This window comes from Sturnira hondurensis, unplaced genomic scaffold (genome assembly GCF_014824575.4).
Source record: "Sturnira hondurensis isolate 20B ecotype Veracruz unplaced genomic scaffold, ASM1482457v3 Scaffold0014436, whole genome shotgun sequence".
Classification (NCBI taxonomy): Eukaryota; Metazoa; Chordata; class Mammalia; order Chiroptera; family Phyllostomidae; genus Sturnira; species Sturnira hondurensis.
Genome location: NW_028087067.1, coordinates 1,801,866 through 1,829,245, shown reverse-complemented (window position 1 = coordinate 1,829,245; position 27,380 = coordinate 1,801,866). Strand labels below are relative to the sequence as shown.

Below are 27,380 nucleotides of genomic sequence, written 5' to 3'. Positions count from 1 at the left end.
CCGTGCAGTGGAACTAGAGGAGGGTGCACTGAGCACCCTGGTGAGACCGCTCACAGGCCGGCAGCTTCTCCATCAGCGTCGGGCCCCATCAGCCGTGCCGGTTCCTGCTTGTCCATGAAGCGGCCGCCACCAGGCCTGCGGGTGTGGCTGGCACCCAGCGGCACCAGCATGCTGACGTTAAAGACCCACGTGGGGACCCGTGAGGCCCTGCCTGCAGGTCCACAGTCGCTTCCCCACAGCGGTCCCCGACCTCTCTGTTCTGCTTGCTCTCCCTCCCTGTGAACCCCCCGCCCACCCTGAGAGGCGGGGATGGCCTTTGAGACAGGAGTCCCCAGCCTTCTCAGGTGGCACCTGAATAGAACCTCTGTCCTTTTCCAGCAGCATCTGGGCCTGGAGTCCGACTTCCCTCGGGGCAAACAGCTGGACCTTGGTTTTGGATACAGGTGAGAGAACTGTCTGAGCCCTGATCTGAGTGCAGACGGTGCCAACCTGAACACGCCTTAGTCCTTGCAGACCTGTGCACCAAAATCTTATGTTTACTGCACACATAGTCAACGGAAACCTGGAGATTAAAAAAAAACAAACCTCTAACTCTGAGCATGTCACACCGCTGTCAAAACCTGAAGCTGATGCCCCGGAGCCCCTGAAATTAGTGACCCCCGCATTCTGCCCCTGGGCAGTGACCTGGGAGCGAAGTCCTTCCTGCAACATTTAAAATGCACATTTCAATTGTACCTGACACAAATGGGAAGTCCCTGCTCCGCCTGGGTTAATGAGGGGCCTTAGCAGGCCTGTTTCAGCATTGTGAGCAATTTTGGGCTCCTGACTTGGGCTCCTGACTGGACAGATCCCTTGCACACAGGATTGATTGTGACTGTGTGGATGCCGGTACACACACACACACACACACACACACACTAATACGAGTAAAAGTGAGGAAAGGTGAGCTCGGATTGGCAACCCGCACCCTGTTAGCTCCCTGCTTGTGGTGTTTATCACAGATTTTCAAAATGGGACGGGTGGGGGCAGGGGGCGCAGGGGAAAGGGGTCCCTTTGTGGTAACACTGGGGGTTCAAAGCAGATTTAGGCTGCATCTCCTCGTTTCCATCTAGAAAATGAAAATAACCCCCTTGTCCACGGAGGGTCACGCTGGCAGGCTCAGGGAGCCGCAGCCCAGTGCCCCGGCTCCTTCCTTTCCGGCACATTCCCTCCCCAGAGGCCGCGGTGAACTGCGTGCTCTGTCGTATTCGGGCAGCTGCAGTGAGAGGTGCGGTGTCTCCTGTCTGCCCCGAGAGTTTAATTTCTAAAACGCTTTCCCTTCACCAGTTCATTTGACTCTTCCCATCGTCTTTTGGGGGCGAAAGGCAGACGCTCGGCAGCGATGCTCATGTCTTGGCAAACACCTGACCATTATCATTTTAGAAACACATATCTCCCCCCAATAAGAAAAGGAACGACTGCCTCTGAGGTCCCTTGGATGTCAGAAACACACAGCGATCGCAAACACTCTTGACTGATGGATGGTGGCAAAGAGGCCCTGGCTGACTGAAGAAAGGCGTGTGTTTCTCGGCTCCTTGGAGAAAACGCCCCAGTGGTCCATACTGGAGATGTCGTCGGCGGGTCAGCTGGAAAATAACTCGTGTTGTCTGGACCCCCGATTAGCTCCCCCCGTCTCCAGCAGGTGCTTTCCTTCGGCCAGTGGCTTCTTGCCCTCTGTAGGAAGGCTGCCCCCAAAGACAACTTCCAAGGGACCCCAATGTTCTGGGACATTTGCTTTTCACAGCCACCCCAGAAACAGCGGTCTCTGAGCCTTAAAATGCCAGTGGTCAGCAGTGCACCCATGTCCCCTGACGGAGCTGCTGGAACGGGAACCGCGATGCCACAGGGTCTGGAGAAGGGCCAGCTCTGCCTGCTCCCCGGCTCTCCAGGGGGAGCGCGTTTGGCAGGGTCTGACTTCTCCCCACTCACTGCCCCGAAGGCTGCTGCTCCCTCTGAGTCCCACTGCACCGTCCGAATCTCAGGACTGTGTCTTCAAAGAAGCAAGCGGAACGTTTCGGGTGGGGAGGCGCGGAAAGGAAGGCTTCCAGTGGATGGAGTCCAGGGGGCGCGGGCCCCAGCAGAGCCGGTCCTGTGCCCCTGCCACTGTCCCTCGGACGGCCCTCCAGGCTGCCTGGTCTCAGGTCGTTCACCCCTCATGGGCTCAGGCTCCTCTCCAGGTCCCTGCGCAGGGACAATGTCACAGCCACACCATCTTAGTGTGTAAACACACTTGGTTGTCAGTGTCCACTTCGCTGTGGCTTGTCCACATCTTTTACCAGAAAGAGAAGGATGCCCTTCTGCTCAGAGTGGCAGCTGGGGGCAGCGGGGAGGGTCCTCCAGGGTCCCGCAGCGTCTAGGGGAGCAGGTCAGCCAGCCGGAAGGGAGGGCCAGTCTCCTCATCCGTCTGTCCCCCGAGGTCGGCAGGCAGGGGCGACACTGCTTTGCTCCCACTGCCCTAAAGCGGATCAGCGACCCACTTCAGGGGACGGACATTGAAAACCTGCAGCCGGTGTGGGTCCCCGGGCCACCCGGGGTCAGCACTCCCTCCCGTCTCCAGCTGCTCATGACCTCGATGGCCAGAGGGGCTGGGCGGGCGGTATTCCTGTGTGCGGTTCTTCCACACGTTACATCTGAGAGAGTCATCAATACATGTTCCGAGAACGGTCTCCGTGGAGACATATTAAACAAGTTACTCAAGTTGTTGGAAGTCTGGCATCCGGGAAAAGCATCCTTCTCTGGGGAAGATCAGACTAAAGAGAGAGTTCTCTCTCTCTCTCTCTTTTACCAAGAAAGTTAAGAAAATAAAAAGCCACCGATAGGGATTATAATTTTTAAGAGCACATTAGGACTAGCTGGCTAGGCTATTTACATCCCACGTGTCTCCTGAAAACCCAGACTGGAAAGAAATTTGTTCTCCCGCCCCAGCAAAGGGGGCCGGGAACGCCCCGCGCCCGAGGCAGGAACGCCCGCCGTCCCTGGAAATGGTTCTTGACCCAGTGCGCCGTACACACAGACCACCAGCCACTGGTCCCACGTACTGCCTGGTGCTCGGTGCCCCGGCATCCTGCCCTTTCTCCAGTGAGACTCACGCTTCGCACTGAGAACGGCGTCTGCTGTGTAAGCACGCACCAGTCGTCACTGGTGCACTCTCTGAAATTGCCTATTTATGCGAAGAGCCAGCTGCGGTGTCCGAGTGCTCCTTCCTTTCTGGTGGTTCTATGTGCTAACGGTGTTCTGGACCCGTCGCTTCCCTTCTCCAGGCAGCTGATAAAATGCCCAGCCGGCCTTTGCTACATTACGGTCCCGAGAGGGCAGTTCCGTTGGGTTCAGCTGGTGGTTTGGCCTTTCCGCTGTGGGTCTGAGGGGCGGAGAGGACGTCCTGAGAGCCCTCTGTCCACACAAGCCACGGCTGCGCTTGCTCTGCTCACACTGACGGGGTTAGCGAGACGGGCCTGTGGCTCCAGATCTTTAATGGGGACCCAAGGGACTCTCTGCAGCGTCACTTTGCCACATTGATATTTTACAGTATTTGCCTTGGTTAGAAAATTCCCCTCCTTTGCTTCGGCGGCGTCCTTTTTTAAATGGACGCGCTGGTCATAATAAAGCTGTTTGGCGTGCGGGTTGCATTTGTTAGTATCCGGCGCGGCCCTGTGCGCTGTTGCATTTTGCTTCTGACCACCTGCGGGAAAAGTCCCTCGTATGTACTTTACAGCCAGGCAAGCTGGGGTGGGGGGAGGTAAAGTGACCTCCCGAGGGGTCACAGAGGGCAGAGGGCAGAGGGCGTGGGCAGGCTGTGCAGGGTCAGCACCTAGCTGCAGGCCATGCCTTCGTTTTGATAAATAAATGCAGTTCTTAGCTAGTCATCTGGCAACAAAGAAAAACTATTCGTTGAGAAGCTGGGGAAACAGGGACCTTCAGACACGGGGGCAGAATAGAAAAATGCCACAGACTTTGGGGAGGATTATCGGGAAAGCAGACCATGTAAATGAAGACACTCCGTACCCCAGAATTGCTCTCTGGAGAATGGAGCGTCTGCCTGCCAACTGACAAAGGCCAGGGGCCCCACAGCTAAGACTCTGAGTGTGAACCGGGGCTCCTACCTGCCCCAGGTGAGTGACCTGGGGCACGTCTGTCTGGGCCTGGGTTCCATCGTCTGTCTGTCTGATGAAGGTGTTGTCGATCCCTGACTCCCAGGACTTGGGTGGGCAGCTGGGAAGACAGTAAGCGGGAGGCGTTGGCCGTGTGCGGTGTCTGGGAGACACTCAGCACCCACTTGATGCTGCTGCTGCCGTGAGGCCTGTACCAGGCCGTGGGCCAGCAACGTGGCTGTCACTGTACGTCGTAGCAGTGAATGCAAGAACTCCTTTCCCGAGCACACTCACCGCCCTGGTTTTCGTTTTTTCTAGCAGAATAACGTGCTGAGGTGGCGGAGACCAGCTTTCTCACCACAAAGAGGAGGCCTCAGCAGTGTGCACGTGGACCGAGAAGCAGCAGGTAAAAACCCAGCAAAGGGACGCCCGGGAATGGGGGGCCCGCGTGGCTCCCTGGCTTCGGGTGCCACCACTGGATGCCGCGTGAGCAGCGTGCAGAAGCCGGTCACAGAACTGCAAAGACATCCCCCTCCGTGCTGGGAACGCCGACTGGCCACGACACCCCTGTGCCTTCTCTTTCATTTCAACAAACCAGGTCTCATAATAAAGAGTGGCCACTGTCCTCACGGCGCGGCATCGGGAGCAGCTGACGATGTCCAGGTGGTGCCACGGAGCAGGCTGGGTCCTGGCGGGCACAGCACAGGACTCGAATGCCATCTTGGGTCAAGGACTCTGGACCTGAGCTGCACATAGAGACCGCGAGGTATCCCAGCCCCTGGTCCCCCACAGTCCCCATCAGCTTTGAACGCAGTTCTACCGGGTGCAAGGGCTTTTGGGGAGACATGTGGCATTGTTCTAGAACTTGCTTGTGCTTACAGAACATGACAGCCTTGGACCCTGGGAAAGTAGCCCCAAAGGTGAGAAGCTCATCGGTCCTACCTTCTGTAAACTGGGATCGTGTGCCACGTTTTTTAACGATTTGGAGAAAAACCATGGATACCAATAAAACACCATCCTGCATGAGTGTCCCCACGAAATCAGATTCAGAAACTGCAACATTAGCCACCCGTGCGTGGCCCTTGTCACATGTTCCGTGGAAAGGGAAGTTCTGCCTCAGAACCACAGGTGCCCGTCCATGTCCCCCGCCCCCCCGAGCCCCCCCCCCAAGGTTCCGCGAAGGGAAAGCCACACTTACACGTACAAGACGGTCCTCGTGTCGCCCACCACGCCGGCGTCGCCCACTGTCAGGGTGTCGTAGCCGCGCTCCAGGTCGAACTCCTCGAAGGCGAGCTTGATGACCTGCAGGGGGCGGGGCAGAGAGAGAGACGCAGCGGCATCAGTGGCAACAGGGGGCGGGGCGGGGCGGGGCGGGGCCGCCCAGGACTCGGTGCGCAAGGGCGCTGCTCCGCTCCGCGATGCCCTGGGTACCAGCGGTTTCCGCTGCCTCGAGAAGGAAGGACCTGCGTGCCACCTGGACGCGTTTGAGACCTTTCGCCACAGAAGTCAATGGAACTCAGAATCTCCACTCCACCAAAGACATTTACTGTCAGCTGTAACAGTGACATTGACCCACGTGACGCTTCAAGTTAAATGTCTATCGAATATTTCCCAGTCTTAGTATTTGGGGATGACACAAATAGAACTCAGTGTAAGCAGAAGACACGTGGATGCTCGGTAATGAAGTATATTTTCAGGATGCCCAGACCACCGTCGAAGGAGCACTTTTAGAGCGGCACATGCGTGTTTCACGCAGTTGGTTCTATCAGCATATGAAAAGGGACCTCTGAGACTAGAAAGTCGTCCGGCCCAGTTGGCTTCTCGGAGCCTTACGTATCGTTCTTTTTTATACGCGACACCTTTGTGGTGGCAGTTGGCCCGCGGCATCTGCACGTGACTGGTTTGTCTCTGAGGCACCAGCATAGCAATTTCCCGCGAACTTCTCCCCGCAGCCCACTGGGTCCTTTCATCCTGTGACTGCTTCCTGCAGTGACAGACGCGTGAAGAAGGAGGAGGAGTGGTGGAGACGTGGTCTGCTGTCCGGTCCCCCCATCCTCACTGTAGGCACCAGGAGGGCAGGCGCGGGCCGATGCAGGGCCCCTGGGGGCCTGCCCTGCTCAGGATCCTGCACTCCGGAGAAAACGCCAAAAGTTCCGGCCTTCAACACACCTCCACGTGGGCTCGGGGGCGGGTCAGTGAACACCGAGACATTACAGAAGGTTTCACTTTTTTTAAAAAAAGATTTTATTTATCTTAGAGGGGAAAGGAAGGAGGGAGGGAGAGAGAGAGAGAGAAACATCAATGTATGGTTGCCTCTCATTCGTCCCCTGCCGGGACCGGGGACCCGGGAACTGGCCTGCAACCCAGGAATGTGCCCTGACTGGGAATCGGACCTCGATCGTGTGGTTCGAAGGCCCGTACTCAGTCCACTGAGCTACACCAGCCAGGATAGAAGTCACTTTTGCAGATAAAGGTTCCTTAATGACAGGAGAGAAAACGGGGGAAAAAAGGGCAAAGTTGTAGAACTCAGCAACGTCAAACTCAGGGGGCGTTTCCATGGATGCAAACTAAGGACAGAATTTAACGCTCGGAGGTAAATGCTTCCTCGAGGTGCTCGGCGAGACTGCTCGCTGCGCGGGCGAAAAGGCCCTGCACCCTGATCACCTCCTTCTTCGGGTTTCTTACTACGGGAGTGGAGAGGGAATTAGATAGAGAGAAAATAAAATCGGTGCCTGTGTGCGGCTGCTCTGTCCACAGTAACAGTGCAGCTGTGACCCTGGTCGGCCGCGCTCTTGGTAAATAGGCCGCTCTGGCCGATTTTCCCTGGAAAATCGATAAAGTAAGCAACAAGATTGAGTATTTTTGCAAATCGCTCAGGCCTCTAGGGCGCCCTCTAGCAGCCAGCACGAGAATGCACCTTTTGGGTGTGCAAACTGGTGGGAAACCGTGGGGAGCAGAAGAGCGACCCCGTCGAATTGCCAGTGATTGTGCGGGGGAGGGGACGTCGCCACGCTGACGATGTGAACGCAGTGGACAGACATCTTTCACTTCGCGGGGTTAGGACAGACAGACAGTGTGCTTGGCCGTGCAGATGCGGCGGGTTCGACAGAACGGAACCGCGGGAGCTGGTGGCCGGTGGGGATGGCACGGGGGTGAACACAGCCCCAGCCACGCGGGGCTGCACACCTCGGACACGCACACGCGTTGCCATGGCGGCCGCGCAACCCTGGGAACCTGGGTGTGAGTGAGCGTCGCCGTCTCTCTTCTCTCCCGCACGGCAATGCCTAACTCCAGTCCCACGTAGAAATGGCCGCTTCACCCTGCGCCTCATCTGCACAAGTCCTCCTTTGTTTCAGGAGCCCTGTGCTTCCCTGAAGACGTGTGGTGGCTGAGACAGCAGATTCTTCGGAAGGAAGGGAGATCCACGGCATTTTGGGCAAGAAGCAGGTCGGGGGAGTGAGGAGAAGACAAGGGTTCGCATGAGAAACGAAATCCCTCCAGCACAAATCATCAAAATGCCACTGAAATCTTCGGGGATGTGGCATGCTTACAGTGCAGCCCCAGAGAGTCACCTGCTCACCAGGGAGGGGACGGGCGCGGAGCAGTCACGGAGAAACACTGACCCGTCCGCCGTGTGAAATAAGGGGACAGGCCGCGGACAGCTCCCAGAGAATTGTGTTAATCCTGGAAGGAAGCAGCCGGAGAGTCGCCGGCACCATCTAGAAAGTCATTGAACATAATCTCGACAGAGGAGAGAGGAGAGCAATGCATTAAAGGCGAGAGGCTGGGAATTCGAGAATCAACAGGATAAGCGCGACAGGACCAGTCAGGGCATCCTTCCGTAGGGTGAAACGCACAACTCGTATTTACAGAGTATGGAAACCTAGCAAATGAAGACACGGGGAGTCACCTGGCTGGAAGTTTGAAGGGCGGGCAGATGAAAGAGACGCAAGGAAAAGAAACGAGACCTCTGTAGATAAACGCAGAGATGCCGACATTTGTCCCCAAAGGGCCTGGAACAAAGGGTTCAGGCTGATGATTAGAGCCATAATGGGAGGTGTGTTTTCTGCAGCTGACTAGTGTTGAGAACAGCTCTTGGGCACAGTTCACGGTGGACCCCACTACACAAAACCTGCCAAAAACCAAAACAGGAATACATCTCCTCAGAGAACTATTTAACGGTAAGAAACACCCCCATAGAAATCCATACACCGACCCAGAAGGATACGTGGGTTATATTGGCAGAAACGCGAATCACAGTGTGTTCTGCCTCTCCCTGATGCAGTAACACCTAAGAGATAATGGATCAGCAAGACCGAGCCCGAGAGAGACACAAAAAGGACATGCTTTTTGCATGTGTGTTCACGGGAGAGGTTACGTCATGTGAGGAGGGAGGGAAAGTCTCGTACAGATTTTTTACGTCAGTGTGTCAGGGGCTGCATGAGCACAGTCCTTGTCTTCGCCTGGACCCAGGAAAACTTCCGACCGTGGGGTCCGTTTGAAAGAGTCACCTAAAGAGCTTTTTGTTTCAACATGAAAATAGTGATCTAAAGAATTTATGTAGCGTAGAAAGAAGAGGGTAGAGTGGATCAAAATAAAAATGTGTATGTGTGTTTCTGCATGTTAAGAAGAGTCAAACAAATCCAGACTGGAGTGACCTGCTGCCTCCTGGGACGGGGCCCCGGCCCTGGGTGTGGCCTCACAAGGAGGTGGCTCCTTCTGAGCAAGTGACAGGTGGGGCGGCCGACATAGAGGCGGCAGTGGGAACCCCATGAAGACAGTGATGCCCGCTGCCATCTGAACCCCAGGGGCCAAGTTCTGGACGGACGCTCATAACAACAGCGTGGGGACACGCATGTCTCCAGTCCACTGCCACCGCCCCCAGACACTGCCCCTGCCTCCAGTCTCCGAGGAGTCCCAAAGGCACTGGAGGCTCAAGGGTCTAAGCGGTGCAGAGTCGAGAAGGTGCCGAGCAGAAAAACACGGACACTGTCACTGTTGGTGGTTGGTGGGGGGGGTGCGGTTAGAGCAGTGACGGGATTCAGGCTCCCTCTGCCCCTTGGCACCAGTTCTGTGACGTTCAGTCAACATGTAATAGTTACATTTGAGGAAGCTTGCTGTACCAAAGGTTTCCTCGAATCTGTGCTGCAAAAGGAAGAATTTCAAGATTTTTAAAAAAGTTTTTATGTATTTATTTTTAGAAAGGGGGGAGTGAAGGAGAAAGAGCTGGAGAGAAACATCAATGTGTGGTTGCCTCTTGTGTGTCCCCAGCTGGGGACCTGGCCCACAACCCAGGCATGTGCCCTGACTGGGAATCGAACTGGCGACCCTTTGGTTTGTAGGCCGGTGCTCAATCCACTGAGCCACACAGGCCAGGGCTGAGTATACATATGTGTGTCTGTGTGTATTTAAATTACATTTTATTGATTATGCTATTACAGTTGTCCCAATATTTTCCCTTTACCCCCCTCTACCCAGCACCCCTGCTCCCTCAGGCAATGCCCCCACCCGTGTTCATGTCCATGGGTCTTACATATAAGTTCTTGGGCTCCTCCATTTCCTTCGCTGTCCTTTACATCCCCGTGGCTATTCTGTGTCTATGGATTTGCATTTCTTCACAAATATATAGATTTTTAAATGAAAAATAATTCGATTCAGGCCACAGCTCGGGAGAGTTGAAAATTCCTCCTAATGTGGGGCTGCCTGTCACTGTCACATGGGGGACGGCCACTCACTTGGAGGCGTCTCGGAAGCCATTTGGTTGTGTGTGGTTGTCGGCCTGGTTGTCGGCCACGCAGGGTGCTCCGTGACCCCACTGGACGCGAGGCTTTACCCCTTGTTTCATTTCCTTGGAAACGAGGCCCAGTCCTCCAACTGTCCTCGCACCCGGGACACTCCCAGCAAGTCCGCAGTCCGGCCGGTGAGCAGCCGTCCGGAATGACAGCTGTCCTGAGCGACCCGGCGTGGCCGACACCCTTCGCCCCCCCTCACGTGCTCCCTGCTTTCTCTCCCTTCGTCTGCTTCTGTCTCCAGCGTTGGCTGCTGCCCCTGTGCTTGCCCTGCAGACGCGTCTACGTCCTCCGAGGCAACGCAGTGGGGTGGGGCGGAGGCCCCAGCTAGGAACTGGGCGGGGTTCAAGGCCCCCTGAAAGGTCAGACGGAGTGAAACTGTGGAGTTACGGGCACGGCGGGCTCCTCCTTCCCAGTTCGGACACGGGACTTACCCCTGGACCGCAGTGCCTTACAAAGGGGTCACCCTCGGTCACCCCAGCTTCACAGGGATCTGCCTGGTGCTTCACCCTCAGCCAGCACATCGCCAATGGAGACTGTCACCCCTCCACAGCTGCCCTGCGTCCCGGTGTGCGGTCGGAGTCACACTGTTGGCTACAAACCGCGCCGACCCTCGACCTTGAACGTCCCCACTGTGCCTCTCAGCTCACGATGCTCTTTTTACTCTCCTTTCCCTCTGAGTAGCCCACCCCAGACCAGAGAGACCTCTTCTGTCTCCAGGCGAGGGTGCACCTCAATCACCGTGTGACCTTCCAGCTGTCGTCTGCACACGGCTTTCTGCTGTTGGGAGAGGAAACTCAGGGCGGTGTGTGGACGGGGCCCCCTGGGAACTGTGCGCGCCGCATGGCCCTCACTGGGGACCCTTCTCTCTGTCAGCAAAGCTGTCCTGGGGTCCATCCTCAGCACGTGTTGCCTCTGTGATGCTGGTTGTCAGAGTCGTCACATCAGGATGGACACTGCAAACCCTTGACAGAGCCTTTCATTTTTTGTGCTGAGAAAGTATAACTGGGTGTCTGCCAAGTAGTTCCTGCTGTGGAGGGAAAGGACCCCCACTCGCGGCAGGTGGGATGGACGCGCACGGCCACTGTGGAAGGCCGTCTGAGACCCCTCGGAAGATCAGCAGCAGAGTTGCCGTATGACCCAGCCACGCTTCTTCTGGGTGTTCAGCCCCCCAAACTGAAAACATTTATTCGCAGAGGGACGTGTACTCCCAGTTCATTGCAGCCCCATCATGGTGGCCGGGACGTGGAGACAGCCGACGCGTCCCCTGAGGAGTGGGTCCAGAAGGCGTGCCACGTCAGCACGGTGGAACATCACGCAGCCACCCACAGGAGGAGGTGCAATGCTGCCGTTTGTGACAACATGGGTGGACCGAGAGGGTTCTGTGTGAAGGGAAATAAGTCCCAGTTAAGAGCCACAGGACTTCGCTCGTGTGTGGGATATAAAACTGAGAGGAATGAATGGACAAACAAGGAAGATGAGCTGGAACGTAGAGATTCAGACAACGCCGTGGTGGTCGCTGGTGGGAGAGGGGGAGCCAAAGGTGAGCGGGGTCAAGTGCATGACTGTGGAAGGAGACCTGACTCGGGCACTTGGGGCGGTGGGCAGGCAACACAGCACCCAGACGATGTGTCACAGAAACACGCACTTCAAACCTACATAATCTCATCCACCAATGCCATCCCAATCTATTTAGTAGCGACTAAGCACATAAATTAAAACAATAAGTACCTAAAATGTCCCCAGCGGTGCAGCCCCTGGGTCCCTGGGTCCCTGGGGGCAGTAACAGGGTGTGAGTCTCAGTGTGGCCCCTGTGTCTCTTCCCCCCCCAAAAGTCCCCGTGTGGCTCGTGTGGGACAACACCCTGACCAGTCAGCGAAGCAGAGTGAACGTCCCCTTTTGTGTGTGTTCCAATTAAACCTTCTTTGCAGCTACTAAAGTTTGATGACCGTAAAATGTTTGCATTATGAAACATGTTTTCTATTTGTCCAAAAGGCTTCTTCAGAGCAGGGTCAGGTTCACGGCTAAACTGAGGAGAGGGCACAGGGTTCCCATACACTCCTGCCCCCCACACAGACTCCCCACCATCAGTGTCACCGCCAGACAGGGCGTGTGTCACAGCTGATGGACCTGCACTGACAGGTCAGCGCCCCCAGAGCCCACAGGTGACGTCCAGGTCACTCTGGGTGCTGCACATTCTGTGGATTTGGACAAATGCACGATGACATGTGTCCATCATCACAGCATTGCACAGAGCAGACTCACTGTCCCAAACTCTCTGGGCTCCCCTGTGCACCCCTCCCCCCAGTCCCCTAGGAACCCCTGATCTGTCACTGTCCCCAGTCTCGTCTTCTCCAGGGTGTCACAGGGTTGGGCTCACACATCGTGTGGCCTTTTCACACTGGCTCTTTCCCTTAATAATTTGCATTTAAGTTCCCTCCACGTCTTTTCATGGCTGGCACCTCATTTCTGTTTAGCTGAATAGGACCCTGCCTTCTGGAAGGACCACAGTTTCTTTACCTGCTGATGAACTTCTTGGTTGCTTGCAGGCCGCGGCCATTCTACTCGAGGCTTCCATGGGCACCCATGTGCGGGTTTTTACGAGAACAGAAGCTTAGCTCATTAAACGTGTTTTCCCGTGTTTCCCCTCATCCGGCACCATTGCTGGACCGTGTAAGATGAGGTCTGGTGTGGCGAGAGCCCACCCAACTGTCTCCCTGCGGGTGCCCCCACCAGGGCGAGCCGCCTGCCCCTTCGTGTCCTCCCTGTGCTGGGCGGTGCCCGGGCTTTGGATTTGGTCATTCGCGCAGGTGTCTAGTGGCACCGGTCACGGTTGGGTGTGTCATCTGTGCCCCCAGATTTCCCACATAAAGCACATGCCATCCACAGCGAGTCCTGAATCGCATGTCTAGTCACATTTTCCAACCTCTCAGGGTCGTGAGAAGCCACCCTGACCTTGACCTTTATTAGGCAGGAGAGCACTGCTGTCTCCAAGGGCGTCACGGGGCATTCAGGAGGTTTCAAAGCTGTGGGCGGGTTGAAGGGAAATGGCGTTTTCGGAGAGACGGGCAGTGTCTGCAAAGCGGTCGGGAAGCAGCCCGGGGACCTCAGGTCGCACACAGGACCTCGTTACCCAGTGGTGCTGGGCTCACAAGACCTGTGGCTTGGCCACACTGTCACCGACAGCGGACCGCCTCGGGGACCCTCCTCAGGGACCAGAGACACCACATGGTGCTGGTGATTTCAGTCTGGAACCTCGGGGAGAGCTCCCACCCCGTGCCCGGTTGAGGCGGCAGCAGGTGCTGCCTTCCATCCCCTCACCACCACGGCTCCACGCCCTCAGCTTCCCGCAGTCCGTGGGATTGTAACATCTGCGTGGGGGCCGCACCTCGAGGGGGGAGGAGGGGTGCAGGGCAGCACCAGGGCTCTGCACGGGACACTCAGCATGTCCCCAGACCCTCCGTGAGGAAGTGGCTCTCCCTCCGTGGTGCCCAGTCCTTGCTCCCACGTCACTCTCAGCGTGAGAATTCTTCTGACTCTGGTGGGACCACCCCCTCTACAGATTCAGGCACATGTCTCAGAGCCTAAAAAGTTCACCCCAAATCAGGCAATTTGATAACCTCGGAACATCGGCCTCCGTGAGCCCTTGGTTCCGGGCGCCCCAGGTGCCAGTTCCGGATAAAACAACAACCCGTGTCTTCACTTTGGAAACGGAGAGCAGCAAGTCGGCACGTAAGTCACACTTGCGGAGAGTAAACACTCCACCTGGTCGTAGGGAGTACCCCTGGCATCCCTACCACTCAGAGGATAAACGCTGCTCCCCCCTCCATTCTCTGTAGACGATGACTTGTCTTAAAATACCAAGCTATCTCAGTAAAAGCAAAGAGAAGGGGCATCTCCTTCAAACAGGGGCAAAGTCTAAAATACAATCTGTGTGTCCATGGACACTCCGAATGCCTCCCACGTGAGTCCGGGGGGGGCTCCCCGATCATGAATTCTAAGCGGCTGACCTCCCCGTGCACGTCGGCTGCGGCAAATACTGATACACCACAGACTCGGCGTTCTGCGTCTGCTCCCCGCGCCGAGTGTCGGTCATACACGGCTCAGACTGATCCCCGAGAGCGGCCACAGCTTCCCGGTGGCCCCGAGAGCCGCAGTGAGTTCAAACTCAGGGACAGTGTCCGACATGCTGTGCAGTTCCCATTTCAAAGGCGGAAAGAAGAGGTGGCTGACACACACGCCATGGACACCGAGCAGCCAGAAAAAGAGGAGACGCTGTCGTTTGTGACAACGTGGATGGACCTCGAGAACCTCACACTACATGAAATAAGTCAGACAAGTCAAGAACCCCATGATATCACTTCCCTGTGGGATGTAAACTGGCAGCAACCACTGAACAAATGAGAAAACCAAACACAACTCACAGACACAGGCAACAGCGGGGGGGACCAGAGGGAAGGGGGTGGGGGTGGAGTAAAGGGTTGGGGGGGCCACTTCCATGGTGACGGGAGGAGATCTGACTTTGGGTGGTGGGCACACAGAGCAACGTGGGGATGATGTACGTTGGAAACGAATATTTGAGCCCTATGTAATCCCACTAACCAATGTCAGCCCAATACATTTAATTTCAAAAATTGAATAAAAAAATACACAAAGGAACTCCTGCCCTTTCAAAGAGTCCGTCTCAGAAGCCGGCATAGTGGGTGGTTTCCTTCATTGACATTCTCAGGTGACGAAACCTCGGCAGGAAGTAGAGGAGGCCTCAGGGAGACTCAGGGCCAGTGGGGGTGTGCGGCTCCCCGCAGTGGGCAGCGCCCAGCGCCTCACCGGAGCCTGGGGACCCCCGGGCAGGACAGACATCCCTGCTGCTGGCGGTGGCTCGAGCTCCCACCCCTGAGGTCCTGGCCCCCCGGTCCTCCAGGGGGACAATCTGCCGTGTCTCCTGCTGTCACCCGATGCCCCCAGGGGGCAGAAGCACCCCCGTTTGAAAATCGCTGACTGAAAGGAGAGTTAAGAATGAGAAACGACTCTTCATCCGGCCAAAGAAGTGGATGCAAAGCCGTTCCCCAGAGTCTCGCCCGCTAGTGGCGGTGCCCTCTGGTGGGCCGCATGGACACTCCAATGAAGTGCTGATTCCTGAGCTGCGGATTGTGAAAAGCCACACAAATGGTTTCTAAACCAACCAGGTTTCCATATACTGTTGGGGTGTTTTGCGGGAGCTACCACAACATGCTTCTCCTCTCCTGACGTCCCCGCGGTGACAGGGGCAACAGCAAGAAGAGAGGGTGGGTGCGAGCGGCGGCTGAACCCACGGGGGCGGGAGGCGGCCCCCATCTGTTTCTGGGGGCACTTTCTCCAGCCTCCGACGCCTGGGGGGCAAACCTTTCCCCAGAGACCTGCGGCCCCTCCCCCTTACCCATGGCTCCCCCCCCCCCCAGAATTTATCAGGGAGGGAAGGGTCGGCAAAATGGAAGACAGAAACAACTCGAATTTCAAAATATGCTGAGTATCAATTGATTGGCCAAATGTATCAGCACCCTTGATCTTTGGGGCACAGCGGCTGTGCCGGGAACAAAAAGATCCGTTTGGCTGGAGCCTTCGGGCCCTGAAACTGGGGGTGTGAGGTTGAGACCCTCTCTTTTCCTTTCCAAAGGGACCCTCGAGAATTGATGGAGAGGACACCCCCAATCAGGTTATTTCTGGAAATAGTTCCCCATTGAAACTCAAGGGTACCGACTAATTAAGAATTTCCTAGTACTTCTGTATCATAAATGTGCATTCGATGTCATCTGTCTACGAAACCACGATAAATGTTGTGAGCCTTAGATAATCAGGTGTCAGGCGGAAGTGTGACGAGGTGATGTCACACCGGTGTGTTTTGGGGCGCCCCAAATGTTATCACTCCTGATGCAGGGTAGGGACGATGCTCACCCTAACAAAAGCTGTAACCTAGACACTTGCCACAGACTGTCCCCATCTTTTTTAAAGCGAGACTCATGATTCTGTTCCAGCATTAGATAGGAAGTTCAGGTGGTGTATTGAACCTCAATTCGGGCCTTGGGGGTCGAGTCAGGCTACCCAAGCCAAGGGCAGAGCTTCGAAAACCCAAAGTGCCCATGTGTTCACGCGAGTTCTCTTTCGTGGCTTTCGGCACTGCTGTAAGAATGCAAAACAAGCAGTTTTCACGTTGCGTGGAAGTGGTGCACCGGAAGGACCCTCCGGTTGCAGCAACCTGCTCGGGGAAACGGTCCTCACTCTTCAAGTAGCCGTGTGTCCACGCTGCTGGGGGAAGGTGGGAGGGGCTGAAGCGTCCAGGGGGATGCTTACAGAGCTTCACAGGTGTGGGTCACAGAAGGGGTGGGACTGTGTGACCCAGGTGCGCACTGGGCACGGGGGGTGGGGGCTCAAGCTCTGAAAACTTCACAGTGTTCCCGAAACCCCGTGACGACGCATCCGCAGAAACAGGACAAGGACACGCCTCTTTCTGACCTCGTCCGTGAGCTGTTGAAAGCATGGTGCTTACGTTGCGGGGGAAACACCAGTTCGGCAGGAGTTCGTATCTGTAGACGCCTTCGGAGATGGTGCTGCTTCTCACACACGCCTTTGAGGTTAGTCCCCCACAATGGGTGCATGCACCTTCTCCCCCTCCCACACCACCCCTCCCTGCAGCACCCCCTAGTCTCGGGTCCGTCAGGGACAGCTGCTGAGTCTTCCGGGGCCTTTCTTACTGCCACTGATTCCAGGCTAAAGCGTCTGCCCCTGTGCCCCGCTCCAGACCGAAGGGGTGGGGGAATTTCACAGAAAGGACGCGTGGAGTAAACTCGGATTCAGACGTGCTCAGTCTGCTGTGCCCGTCATGACCCAGAGACCCCTCTCGTCCATTTCCCCACAGGAGGTGCGCCCAGCGCTCCGAGCAGCGTCTCAGGCCGGCCCCACTCCTGGGGGGGCCCGGGCTCCCTCCCCTGGCCTGCCTGCCGCCAGCCTTACTGCCTTGCCCGTGTGCGACCGTCTGTCAGCGTCTCAGCCCTCGCCCCCACCAAGCTCGAGGCACTGGGGTGTTTCTCGTGTTTCCTGTCCCCTGGGTCACACCACCCGGCAAACACAGGGAGCTCACTTCCTTCCCGAGCCATTCTGTGTTAGAGGTACTAGTGGGGACAGACCTACCGCCCAGATCTCCTGACCCATCCAGAGAACCGCTCGCCGTCCGGCGAGTGTCTGGCCTGCCAACAGCATCCGGGGCCTGTGGGCACTTTGGCTTCTGTGGCCTTTGGGCCGTGAACCCGTTTGCAGAAGGACTGTGGTCTGGGGATAAGTACCGCGGTTACCGACGTACTGGTGTTGCTGTCTTTTCTGTACGTGTTTTAGAATCCCAGGGTTGCCAGATCACTGCTCCTCTCCTGACCTCCCGTGTCCTCAGGCGTCACCACCCCGCGTCTCGTCCCCTGCAGGCTCCCATGAGGCCGCTGTCCGGGGTGGCCGCAGGTCTGCAGGCTCCCACGCAGGCCGCCCGTCACTGCCTTCCCCTTCCCCTGGGTCTCGGGTCTGCAAACACCTGTTTCCAATGCTCTTCACGGTTCTCTTCCCTTCAAGGACCTCGCTCTGGGCCCTCGGGGGGTTCGCCTGTCCCCTCGCCCCCTTTGTGTCACGTGGACTGGGAGGAGAGCCCTGGGGACGCCCCTGCTGGGGACGCCCCTGCCGGGGACCAGGAATGGATACATGTTTCTGGCTGCATCCATTCGACAAAAATTAAAAAACGCAAAATGAGCATGCGCTCTCTCTTGCTTCTGTCCCGCCCAGCCTCCTGTCCTGAGCCTCCTGCCAGGGGTCCGAGGGTCACAGAGCCAGTGATGGCAGGAGGCGCCGGCCTGGGTGGCCTCCTGCGCCAGAACGGCGTCCAGAGCCCGTCAGACTCTGGTGGCCCGGGAGCATCCAGGGGACAGCGAGAAAACTGCTCACACTGAGCCCCTGTACCCCCTTTCTGCCTGTCTCCTGGGAAGGCTTCCGTGGGTCACACTTTAAGAAATGGTGCTCTTTGCCCGGCTCGGCTCCTTGGCCATCCGGCGGCCAGCTGGCATGGCGACAGCTCCTGAGAGAAGGCGGGGAAATGGCTTTTCTGACTTTGGGGAGGACCGTGGGCCTCTGTGCACCCTGCCGAGTCCCTGAAGGAAGAAGGGGAGTCTGTGACAGAAAGGACAATGACACCCATCAGACGTCGGCCTCACTGCTATTTTCTATAAATCTGAATAAAGTTGTTGGCTCCAATGTCCAGTGACTCGTCCACAGTGGTGCAAAGCCTTCCCATAAGTAGACAGGAACCTTTGGGGTTCAGGTCCTCACACCTCCCCTGCCTCCTTGGGGTGTGGCCTCCGCAGGGGTGACCTCCCTCTGATGGGGTTTTTGGCTGAAATCTCCCTGAAGGCTCATGGGCACTCCCAGTGCTGACTCCCGGTGCCACCCTCCCGACCCGAGTGCGATGGGGTGGCCTCTAGTCACCCGATCAGGTGCCTTCACAGGGTGAAGTGGGTGGGGGAGTCACTTTGTCGAGGGCCCTGCCCTCCGTGACCTCGCCGGAGCCCAGGACAGAGACCCTCCGCTGGCCACGGTGGGGCAGGCGGCCGCAGCGGGAGATGCTCACGTGGACAGCCCCTGAAGGTGCCCTCGCGTGGCTGAGAGCAACCCTGGCCGATAGCCAGCAAGACAAGAAGGGCCTTGGTCCCGCAACCCCAAGGCCCTGGGCTTTCCCCGCTCCCTGAGTGAGCTCCCGAGAGCCCGCTAAGCCCCAAAGGACGGCGCGGCCAGGCAGCACCTGCCACATTGTGGTGGGGCCGCGCACACACGCACACACGCACACGCGCACACAGCCCAGTGCAAGCGCATCCTGGCTCCAGTGAGTCCAGGGCTGAAGTCCCCTCTCTGCGGGGTTGTCACCAGGGAGGCAGAGTTGACTTGTCCTGAAGGTGTTAGGGGCCTGTGGGGAGACACCTGCTCCCCGCTCCCTGCTCTTGTCTCTCTCCACTCCCCGCCCCTGTTACAGAGCCAAGAAAACACCCCTCGTCCTGGGAAAGCAGACGGTTCCTCTCTGTCTGCTGAGGTTTTGGAGGTGTCCTGCACCTCCGTCCCCTGAGCCTGCCCTGGTGACTGTGGAGAAACAGAGCTCCCACTCAGGAGACGGGTCACCAGTGACCTGAGTTGGTTTTGGCCGGAGGCTTCCCTTTTGATGAGTGGGGGCCGCCCCATTTCCTCCACAGGACAAGCCCCCGGGGCCACCAGGAGCTGGGCTCATAGTAGAAACTCAATAAATGCTTCCCTTCTCGCAGGAGTGGAAACTCTAAGGGGAAGTGTGAACTGTCGCTGCCACCTAGTGGCAGTGCCCAGAAGTGCAGCCACTGAGTCCCAGAAGGAAGGGGCCCCTCTTGGAGGGTGTCCCATCCCCGACAGTCTGGGGGCTGAAGCCCCAGGGCCCAGGGGCGCCCCCTGGTTCCCACGGATTACCTGCCCCTTCCGCATCTGGAAGGTCGTCGGCCCGGGGAGGTGTTCGGAAACCACAGAGCCCCACGAGGACTGGCCTGGGGCCGGGCCAGGGGGTGCCAATTCCACAGAGCCCAGAGTCCTGCCTCCCGAGGGGCCGATTCACAGTCTCACGTTGGACTGCAGACCCCTGGAGTCTGAGAGACCTGCCCTGCAGTCAGGAAAGCTCGCCCTGCGACTGGGCCTCCTCCTGTCTCTGACCTGCCCGCCCAGAGGTGGAGTCTCCCGTCTTCCCGAGTCCCCTCCCCAAGCTTCCCCACACGCCTCCGAATGGCTCCCCACGCAAACCAGCTCCGCTTTGCAACACAGCATTAAGGGCAAGCGTTCCCTGTAAAGTCTGTTTGCACACCCACACCCAGCGGCCCTCCTCGCTCTCTGCTGTCCTTGTGCACACCGTTGCGCGTGAGTCATTCACTGGCGAACCGCACGGGGAAGCTCTCATATTCTCCCAGTCTGCTCAGTCAGCCGTGGGCGCTGCCCCTGGGCCTTGTGTTATATGGACACCTAGGTCACGCTCACCAATCTGATGGCCCGAAGAGGCGGCTCCTGAAGAAACGGGTAAACAGACGAGGCTGTGGCAGGGCCTGAGCACCAGCCTGGCAACAAGGCATGGTAGCCTTTTGCGAACCGAGCACAGCCCTCCAGCAAGCTGTGGGGGTCAACGGGTGTCAGCACCCACGCAAAGGGCAGTGACATTCAACAAGCGTCTCCAGTAAACAGGTGCTTTCACTCAGCAACGGCCAAGACGGAGGGGTGGCTTGTGTCCACGCCCAGAAACCAAAGGTCTGCCCAGGAGAGACCGTGCTGGTGTCTACACAGAAGAAGCACTTGCCACCCTGCTTAAAGTAAGTGCCCGCATCGCCGCGATGCAGTGACCTCTTCAGGGAGAGGTGCCGTGTGACACGCTCTCGGACCAGACGCCTCGGACAGGAGTCACCTGACAACATGCAGACTCGCGACACCTAGACAGAGCACGTTACAGGACCTGCTGCAAGGAACAGGCGCAGACCCCCTCAGCTCGGACCCGCCGCACCAGGCCCCTGGAGAGAGCAATTTGACGGCCTTGGAGTCAACAGGAAATTGCCAGGTTGGAAACGCCATGTTGCTGAGGACCATTCTGAAGTATGTCCGTCGCTGCCTGAGTTTAGGAAAAGCCAGCTCAGACAGAACGAGGTTTCTCCCTGGGCCACGGGGACGGATGGGGAGGGGCAGGACAGCGTTTCAGACCCGTGTTCGTGCTTGGGCGTGGCTGCCCGCCCACCCGTCCGCCGCCCAGCAGGGCTGAGAGTGCGTGGAGTTTCTTAGCAGGAGCCGCATGGAGGTTCCACTCCCTCCGCGGGATGTCACCAGGGTGTGTCACAACCTGTGGGTGGCCCCATGGGCTGAGCTGAATGCTCCCCAGTGCGTCTTCCCTGAGGGTGGGGGCGGGGCAGAGAGGGCTCGGGGACAGGAAGGTGGCAGGTATGTGGGTGCCCTTGACTGAATTTGGATACATGAGCCCGGGTTTGAAAACTCCACGTCTGAAGGAACTTACTAAAAGCTCACTGCACTGAAGATTTTTACATAATTGTAGCTCATTTTCTTAAATCCCACATCAAGATAAACTTGTTTTATGTATACATTTAAAATATATGTGTATGTATATATACATTTGCTTCTGATAACTTTCCATTCAAATGTGAGGTCTTTTTAAATGTGCCAATCACAAGCTTCTCTTCATTTCTGTCATTTAATTACCTACATACGCATGTGAATATGTGTGTGTATATGTGTATATACACATATACGTAAGACAACTTTTATATCAGACCTTTTGATGGTTGAGCATTTCAATCACGCTGTACCTGCCTGTGTAGCAAGTTGGTCCAACATGACATAAAAATGCTTTCATAAAGCAAATATCAGAACGAGCTGTGTTTTCCTGATGTGAAATGAAAAATGCTAAAACAGGTGATTTGGGTCCTGGCCAAGGACAAACCTAGTAAACGTGTGTGTAGCTGACATACATGTGCTCTACATGTAGCGTAACACCCGTGGCCCCCCCGGTTACACATGGTCCCACCTAAGACCCCCCTACACCCGCAGCTGCAGACCCTGGTGGGTTCAGACTCATCTGTGCCCTAAATGGGCATGATAAACGTGAAATACTTAACTAAGGACACTTTTCCTCATCATGTTAGGAATCAGAAGTGATCCTGGGGGAAGATACAGTTGAGCTCTTCAGCGAAATGCAAGCTTTTTTCTCAGACAATGAAAAATTCCTATCACAAACGGGAGAATTCAAGCCACTCCAGTGACCGCCAGGGCGCTATCGGAGCAGTGGGAAGCCCCGAGTGGCCTCCTGTGAGCGGGGTGGCACCGAGGGCCACCTCCCTGGGCAGCGCCTTCAGAAGACGGTGTGACCAAACCTCCCGCTGCCCCCTTGGTTTATTTGGTGCCCAGTGTGGCTGCCCCACTGACCACAAAAACCACAGAGGGGTGCAAATCTGGGGGCCCCCTGATCCTCCCTGGGCCCGTGGGCACTGCTAGCTGCTGTCTTCAGTGGGGCCCCCGGAAACCATCGCCGCATCGTGAACACAGACCCTCAAATCTGCAAGTCACAGTGGCACCTGGAGATGGTGAGGACCACAGGGCCCAGCCCCTCACTTTGTGATGGGGTGGCCCACCCATGGGCACTGCCTGGTGGGTGCCGTGGGAAACGCAGGCTCACCGATGGTGCCGGGAGAACAATGTGGGCGCCGACAGCCCCGAGGAGGGAACAGGCAGCCAGCAGAGAGGGCAGGGCCTGTGTGCCCCGCAGTGGGCATCTCCAAGGAAACGCTGTTTATCCGGAAACGTGGGGCACACTAGGCCATTTTTAGGACCCAAACGGCGCGTGGATGTGTGTGGCTGCCGGCTGGGGACAGACATAGGAGGGATGCATTTTTCAGAAGAAAACCTTGCCTTTGGCATCCCTTCCTTGGGCTTTTTGGCGACGAACACGGTTCCGCTCTGTATTCTTCCTCAATTGTCTGCCGGCCCTGACCGCGTAGCGGCCGCCAGACGAGAGATGGGAGCTTCACAGACGCTGTCGACGGACGTTGCACACACAAGATGTTCAAGTGACACTTCATTTCAATCTGATTCTTCAGAACCACCTTTCTGGACGTGCCATTAAGGAACAAGTGATGTTAAATAAAACCTTTAAAATTGAGACGCAGTGTTTAATCTCAGCCCTGAGAAAGTCATGAGTGGGCCATGCACACCTTTTTTACTGCTCGGGGGATTTTTCCTCTTTTTGTGGGGCATTTGACCGTTGCTCCTGCCTTCAGCTGGACATGGCCGCTTCCCCGTGAAAGCTGGTCAGGCGCACACAGCTCGCTCTGCTTCCCTCGCGGATCTTCTCCCTCTGTCCCTCCCAGGGTTTCAGGCCTGTCACTTGTCTTGTCTGGACTTCCGTTCCTGCCCCTCCTCTCCTCCCGAAAACCCAGCCACCTGCTCTCCCTTGTTCTGAGCAGGAGGCCCAGGCAGGAAGGTTCCATTTGGGGGGCTTCTGTGTTTATCTCGTCCCGCGTGCCCCAGAGCTGGGTCCTGCTGGGTCCCCTGCACGGGAACTGAGAGTCGGGGAAGAAGGGAAGGCCCGCCTGGGGTGCGATCGTGCCTCCCTCCTGCCGAACACCCTGCTGGGCACCCACCGGAGGGGAGTCCCACAGGCTTCTCTGTGGCTGAAGGTGCTGCGGACCCCCTGTCTGCATCGCCCTGACAAAGGGGACCCCTGAAGGCACCCAAGCTGTGGGGGCCAGAGGTGAGACTGCAGAAGCAGTGGGGGGCGGGTGCTGAGTCTACGGGGACAGGCTGGGACGGCGACGGACAGCAGGACCTGCCCCTGGGCCTCCCTGGCCCTCACATCACCTCCGCTTCCACACCGCGCTTCCTCGGGACCCACTCATGGAATTCCGACAGAACCACGAACACAAGGGTGTTAACTCACTCCCTTCAGTTACAGGAATGAATTTTTTCAGCAATATTTTCTTTAAAAACAAACAAAAATCAGCATCCGAGAGAGGAGGTGTTAAAAGTTCTCACCCCCAGAAAAGAATTCGTGACTTTGTGAAATGAAGGGTGTTAAGGAAATCCACTGCAGTGACCATTTCACAGCACGGACACGCGTGTATTGAATCGTTCCGCTGTAACCCCTGAGTGAATGCAGTGGACATGAGACCCAAGGAAAGGACAAACACGGCGTGGTTCACGAGGAGGCGGCCCCACGGAGAGCTCTTGCTCTGCCCCCGAATGCTCGCGGGCGGGCCCCCCACGGGCCGTCCGGGCACCACGCACGCGGTGCTCACCGCTTCCATCGAACAGCTGCGCGCCCGCGCGCCTTACCTTGTCGGGGTCAGCGGCGGTGATGACCCACACGCAGTGCGCGTTGTCCTCGTACTGCACCGGGTAGTTGGGGGAGGTGATGACCCCGCTGGGCCCGCGCAGGTTGGAGCCGCATGTCCGCGCTGCGGAGACAACAAGGAGAGTCGTTTTCTACCGTGTCTGTCTGCGCGGCGAAGGCACACGCGTGTGCCAACCCCAGGGTGCCGTGCGCCCTCCTTGCTGGACGGCGGGCTCCAGGCTGGGGCCCTGGTTTGTGCCCACAACGTGGAACCCAAACTCTTTCGTCCATCCGGACACCTCTGCGGAGCCGTGACCGCCTGCGGGGGACCTGGCGGTTGACGGCACGGAAGACAGTGTCACCTCAGAGTGTCCCTGTCACACCCCGCGCTGATGGAGACACAGTGCACCACACGTGTGGCAGTGGGGATGCATGGGGGAGAGTGGGAGCGCAGTGTGGGGAGACTTCGGAGACCAGGGTCAGTGCACCCCCAAACCACAGAGCAGGAGATCTTGGTAAGCAGGCCCCGCCCCGGCCCCGCCCCAGCCCGGCCCCGCCCCCTCCACGTCCCCTGAGCTGCGGGCACAGGCGAAGTTCCAGGCCTCCCTTCTGGTGTCAAGTCTCCTCTGCAGTGAACCCAGGACTTCCCCACAGCACAGTGCGGGCGGAGCTCACGTGTATGTGAAAGTTGAGAGAAAGAAAATAGGCACAGGGACTCTGAAGGGAAAAAGCCACCTTGCCGTTCAAAGGCCAAGCAGATCAGAGCGAGGGCAGAGCCCAAGGTTTTGCCTCACTTTGGGGTGCGCCTCACCCGACCTCGTCCTCAAGGTGGGGGGTCCTTTTCCTTCAAATTAGTAACAATTTGTAGAAGTCAGATGTCAGCCTGAAGTGTAGTTTAAACGTGGAAACTTAGTTTGAGAAAATAAGAAACGCATTTCCCAGGTAAGACTGACCTACGAGAAGGTGAGGAGGTCTGGGTCCTTCCCTGAGACACTGTGTCAGCAAACCGATGAAGGTGTCCCCCAGGGAAGGAGCTGTCCTCATCATGTCCCCACCCCCCTTCTCCTCACCGGCTGGTCACATTTGATCGAGGTTTAGCTGCAAAGCCAAGCTGACGGCACCCACCTCCAGGGCCCTGCAGGGGGCAGGGCCTGGGGAAACCGTGCCTTGGAGCCAGCGCCGCTGGCTGCCCCCAGGAAAGGACATCTCTCTGTCCCTTTTGTAGTGACTCACACATGATACAAACTATGCCCATTCTGTGTGACACTTCCTCACTCCCTTGTAATTATTAACTCACAGATCCACCCTCACGTGAGCTGTGCGTTCCTGGCCCTCACTGACTTGCTGTCCTGGGCACCAGCATGGCACCACAGCTGCTGACCTATGAGAAGGGGAGGGTCCCCAAGACCCTCCTGCCACTGCTGGACATCTGCCCACCATGAGCACCACGTGCCACAAACAGACCCACGGCACCCTGGCCGACAGGAACACAGAAAAGCGAGTTTTAAAATACTTGCATTTACTTCCCTGACCAATGTTTCCTAGATAAAAATGCATCGAAGATGCTCTGGTTCTCAAAGCTCAGCGGGCATTTCATCGCTGACAAGGTCATTCAGTGAAGGGCACACAGCCCTGGACACGTCCAACACTCTCACGGCTCACCCGCTAATGGGTCTGTTTTTAGAAACATCTCTGAGAGGGTCGTGAACTTCAGACATAACGGTTTCCGAAAGCGTTTGGCATTCGTTAGGAAATCTTAGAAGAAAAGTCGCCATCGATGCAATCGGAGTTACAAAACCTTCACAGTACATATTCGTACTTGTTACATTTCAAACGGGATGGCTGACATTACGCACAATATATAGTTCTACTCAAAAGATACCTGCTGACTTCACTTTGAATTGATATTGTCAAAGCGTCGTTCTAAGTTACCACGAACAGCGAGGAGAGTGTGCAGTCAAGATTGAATTCCCAGTGACCCTCTGTGTTCCTGCAGCCATTGGCCAGCTGCCACCCCTCAGGGACCTCAACAGGCCTGGCGACCCTCCTGCGGCCTGTGTCCCTGCAGTCGGCTCTGCGGTGTGACCTGCGGCTGGCTGGATCAAAGTTGGCTCCCAGCTCTCCCTGAGATCCCTCTCACCTGGGGCTCGGGGGCCTGTGGCTTCCAGTGGGGTGACTGTCAGTAAATCCATCACGGCCAGCCAGCCAGTGTGCCACACTGTATACACACACAGTACTGTGCTTCACATAAAGTTACAAATCCAGTCCCTTCTGAGATACTTCTTAGCTGACATCACCAAAATAATTCTTAAAAGTTTTTCTTTCTTCTTGCTCTCAAAGATTTTATTTATTTATTTTTAGAGAGAGAGAAATGGAGGGAACAAAAGAGGGAAAGAAGCATCAATGTGTGGCTGCTTCTAGTGCGCCCCCTACTGGGGACCTGATCCACAGCCCAGGCCTGGGCCCTGACTGGGAATCGAACCGACGACCCTTTGGTTGGAAGGCTGGCATGCAATCCACTGAACCCTGTGAGCCAGGCTCTTTCTTCCTACGAATATGTCTCTGCCTTCACAATACATTTCTCTAGTGCATTTCACGCCTGTTAGCAGCCCCGTTAACCAAGCTGTTGAAATAACCAGCTGACAGGACACGCGTGGCAGTGCTCAGGGGAGGGGCGTGCTCAGGGGAGGGGCGTTCCCCTGATTCCTTTGCCTGTGCCCCGCGACGGTGAGAACCCGTCCGGCGTTGGGTAGTTTCCCGCAGAAATGCGTGTGGTTTTGGAATAGCTGTAACAACTTCACATGACGTGACCGAACCACATGCATTGGATTTAAACCTCCTTCTCAGAACCTGTTGGAACCTTTAGCCGGAGCCTCAGTCCCTCTCCGCCCTTCTGAATCGCCCCGTGCTTCTTTGTGCTCTCCCGGCAGGGCTCCCATGATGGCCCATTAGGGACGGCCTTCTGCCACCGAGGCCTTCCTGCTGCCCACCGGCTGTTCTCCGCTCTCCACTGGCCACGTGCACACTTCAGTCGCGCCTGTGTGATCTCTGTCCAACTGCAATGTCCCCTGAGTTGCGGGGATTCCTCCCAGTCGGTCGCCACATCCATAAGCTGCTTTCCACTCAGAGGGCTCATTACCCTCTGCAGCTTGGCCTGCCCCTGGGGTTCCCTCCCAGGCCGAGTTCGGGGGCGGGGAGGGCTCGTGGAACTGGCCCTCCTCTGAGTGTGCGCGAGGCAGCATCTGCCTCCTTGGGCTTCAAACACCTGCAGATCAAGGTTTTTGTGTCCGTTCCACACCAACTGGCTTCAAAATCCAATGTTTGGGAGGAAGAAGGGCCCGAGGGAAGAGAACAGCCTTGAGACAGGAGCGATGAACCGAGGACTCGTCCACTGAAGCTTGGGGAGGAACGGGGTGCGGGAGGGGGCTCCGTCCCAAGATGGTGTTTGGGACTCTGGGGAGGGAGAAGCCAGTCTGAGACGGGAAGAAAGACTGGCTGGAAAGGGACTCGGGGCAATCCTTGTAGACCCTTCTAAAGAAGGAAGATGGGCGGCATCCGTTCACCGACAAAGCG

General features: G+C 56.9%; 1 protein-coding gene across 1 annotated transcript in view; it reads right to left on the bottom strand.

The window, feature by feature from the left end:
* CSMD1 (CUB and Sushi multiple domains 1) overlaps positions 1-27,380 on the bottom strand; it is a 775,017-nt gene that overhangs the window by 194,676 nt on the left and 552,961 nt on the right. The window contains exons 10-11 of the mRNA XM_037063399.1: positions 23,810-23,931; positions 5,326-5,429 (exon numbers count right to left, since the gene is read on the bottom strand). Coding sequence (XP_036919294.1) covers positions 5,326-5,429; positions 23,810-23,931 — 226 coding nt within the window. The remainder of the gene's footprint in view (positions 1-5,325; positions 5,430-23,809; positions 23,932-27,380) is intronic.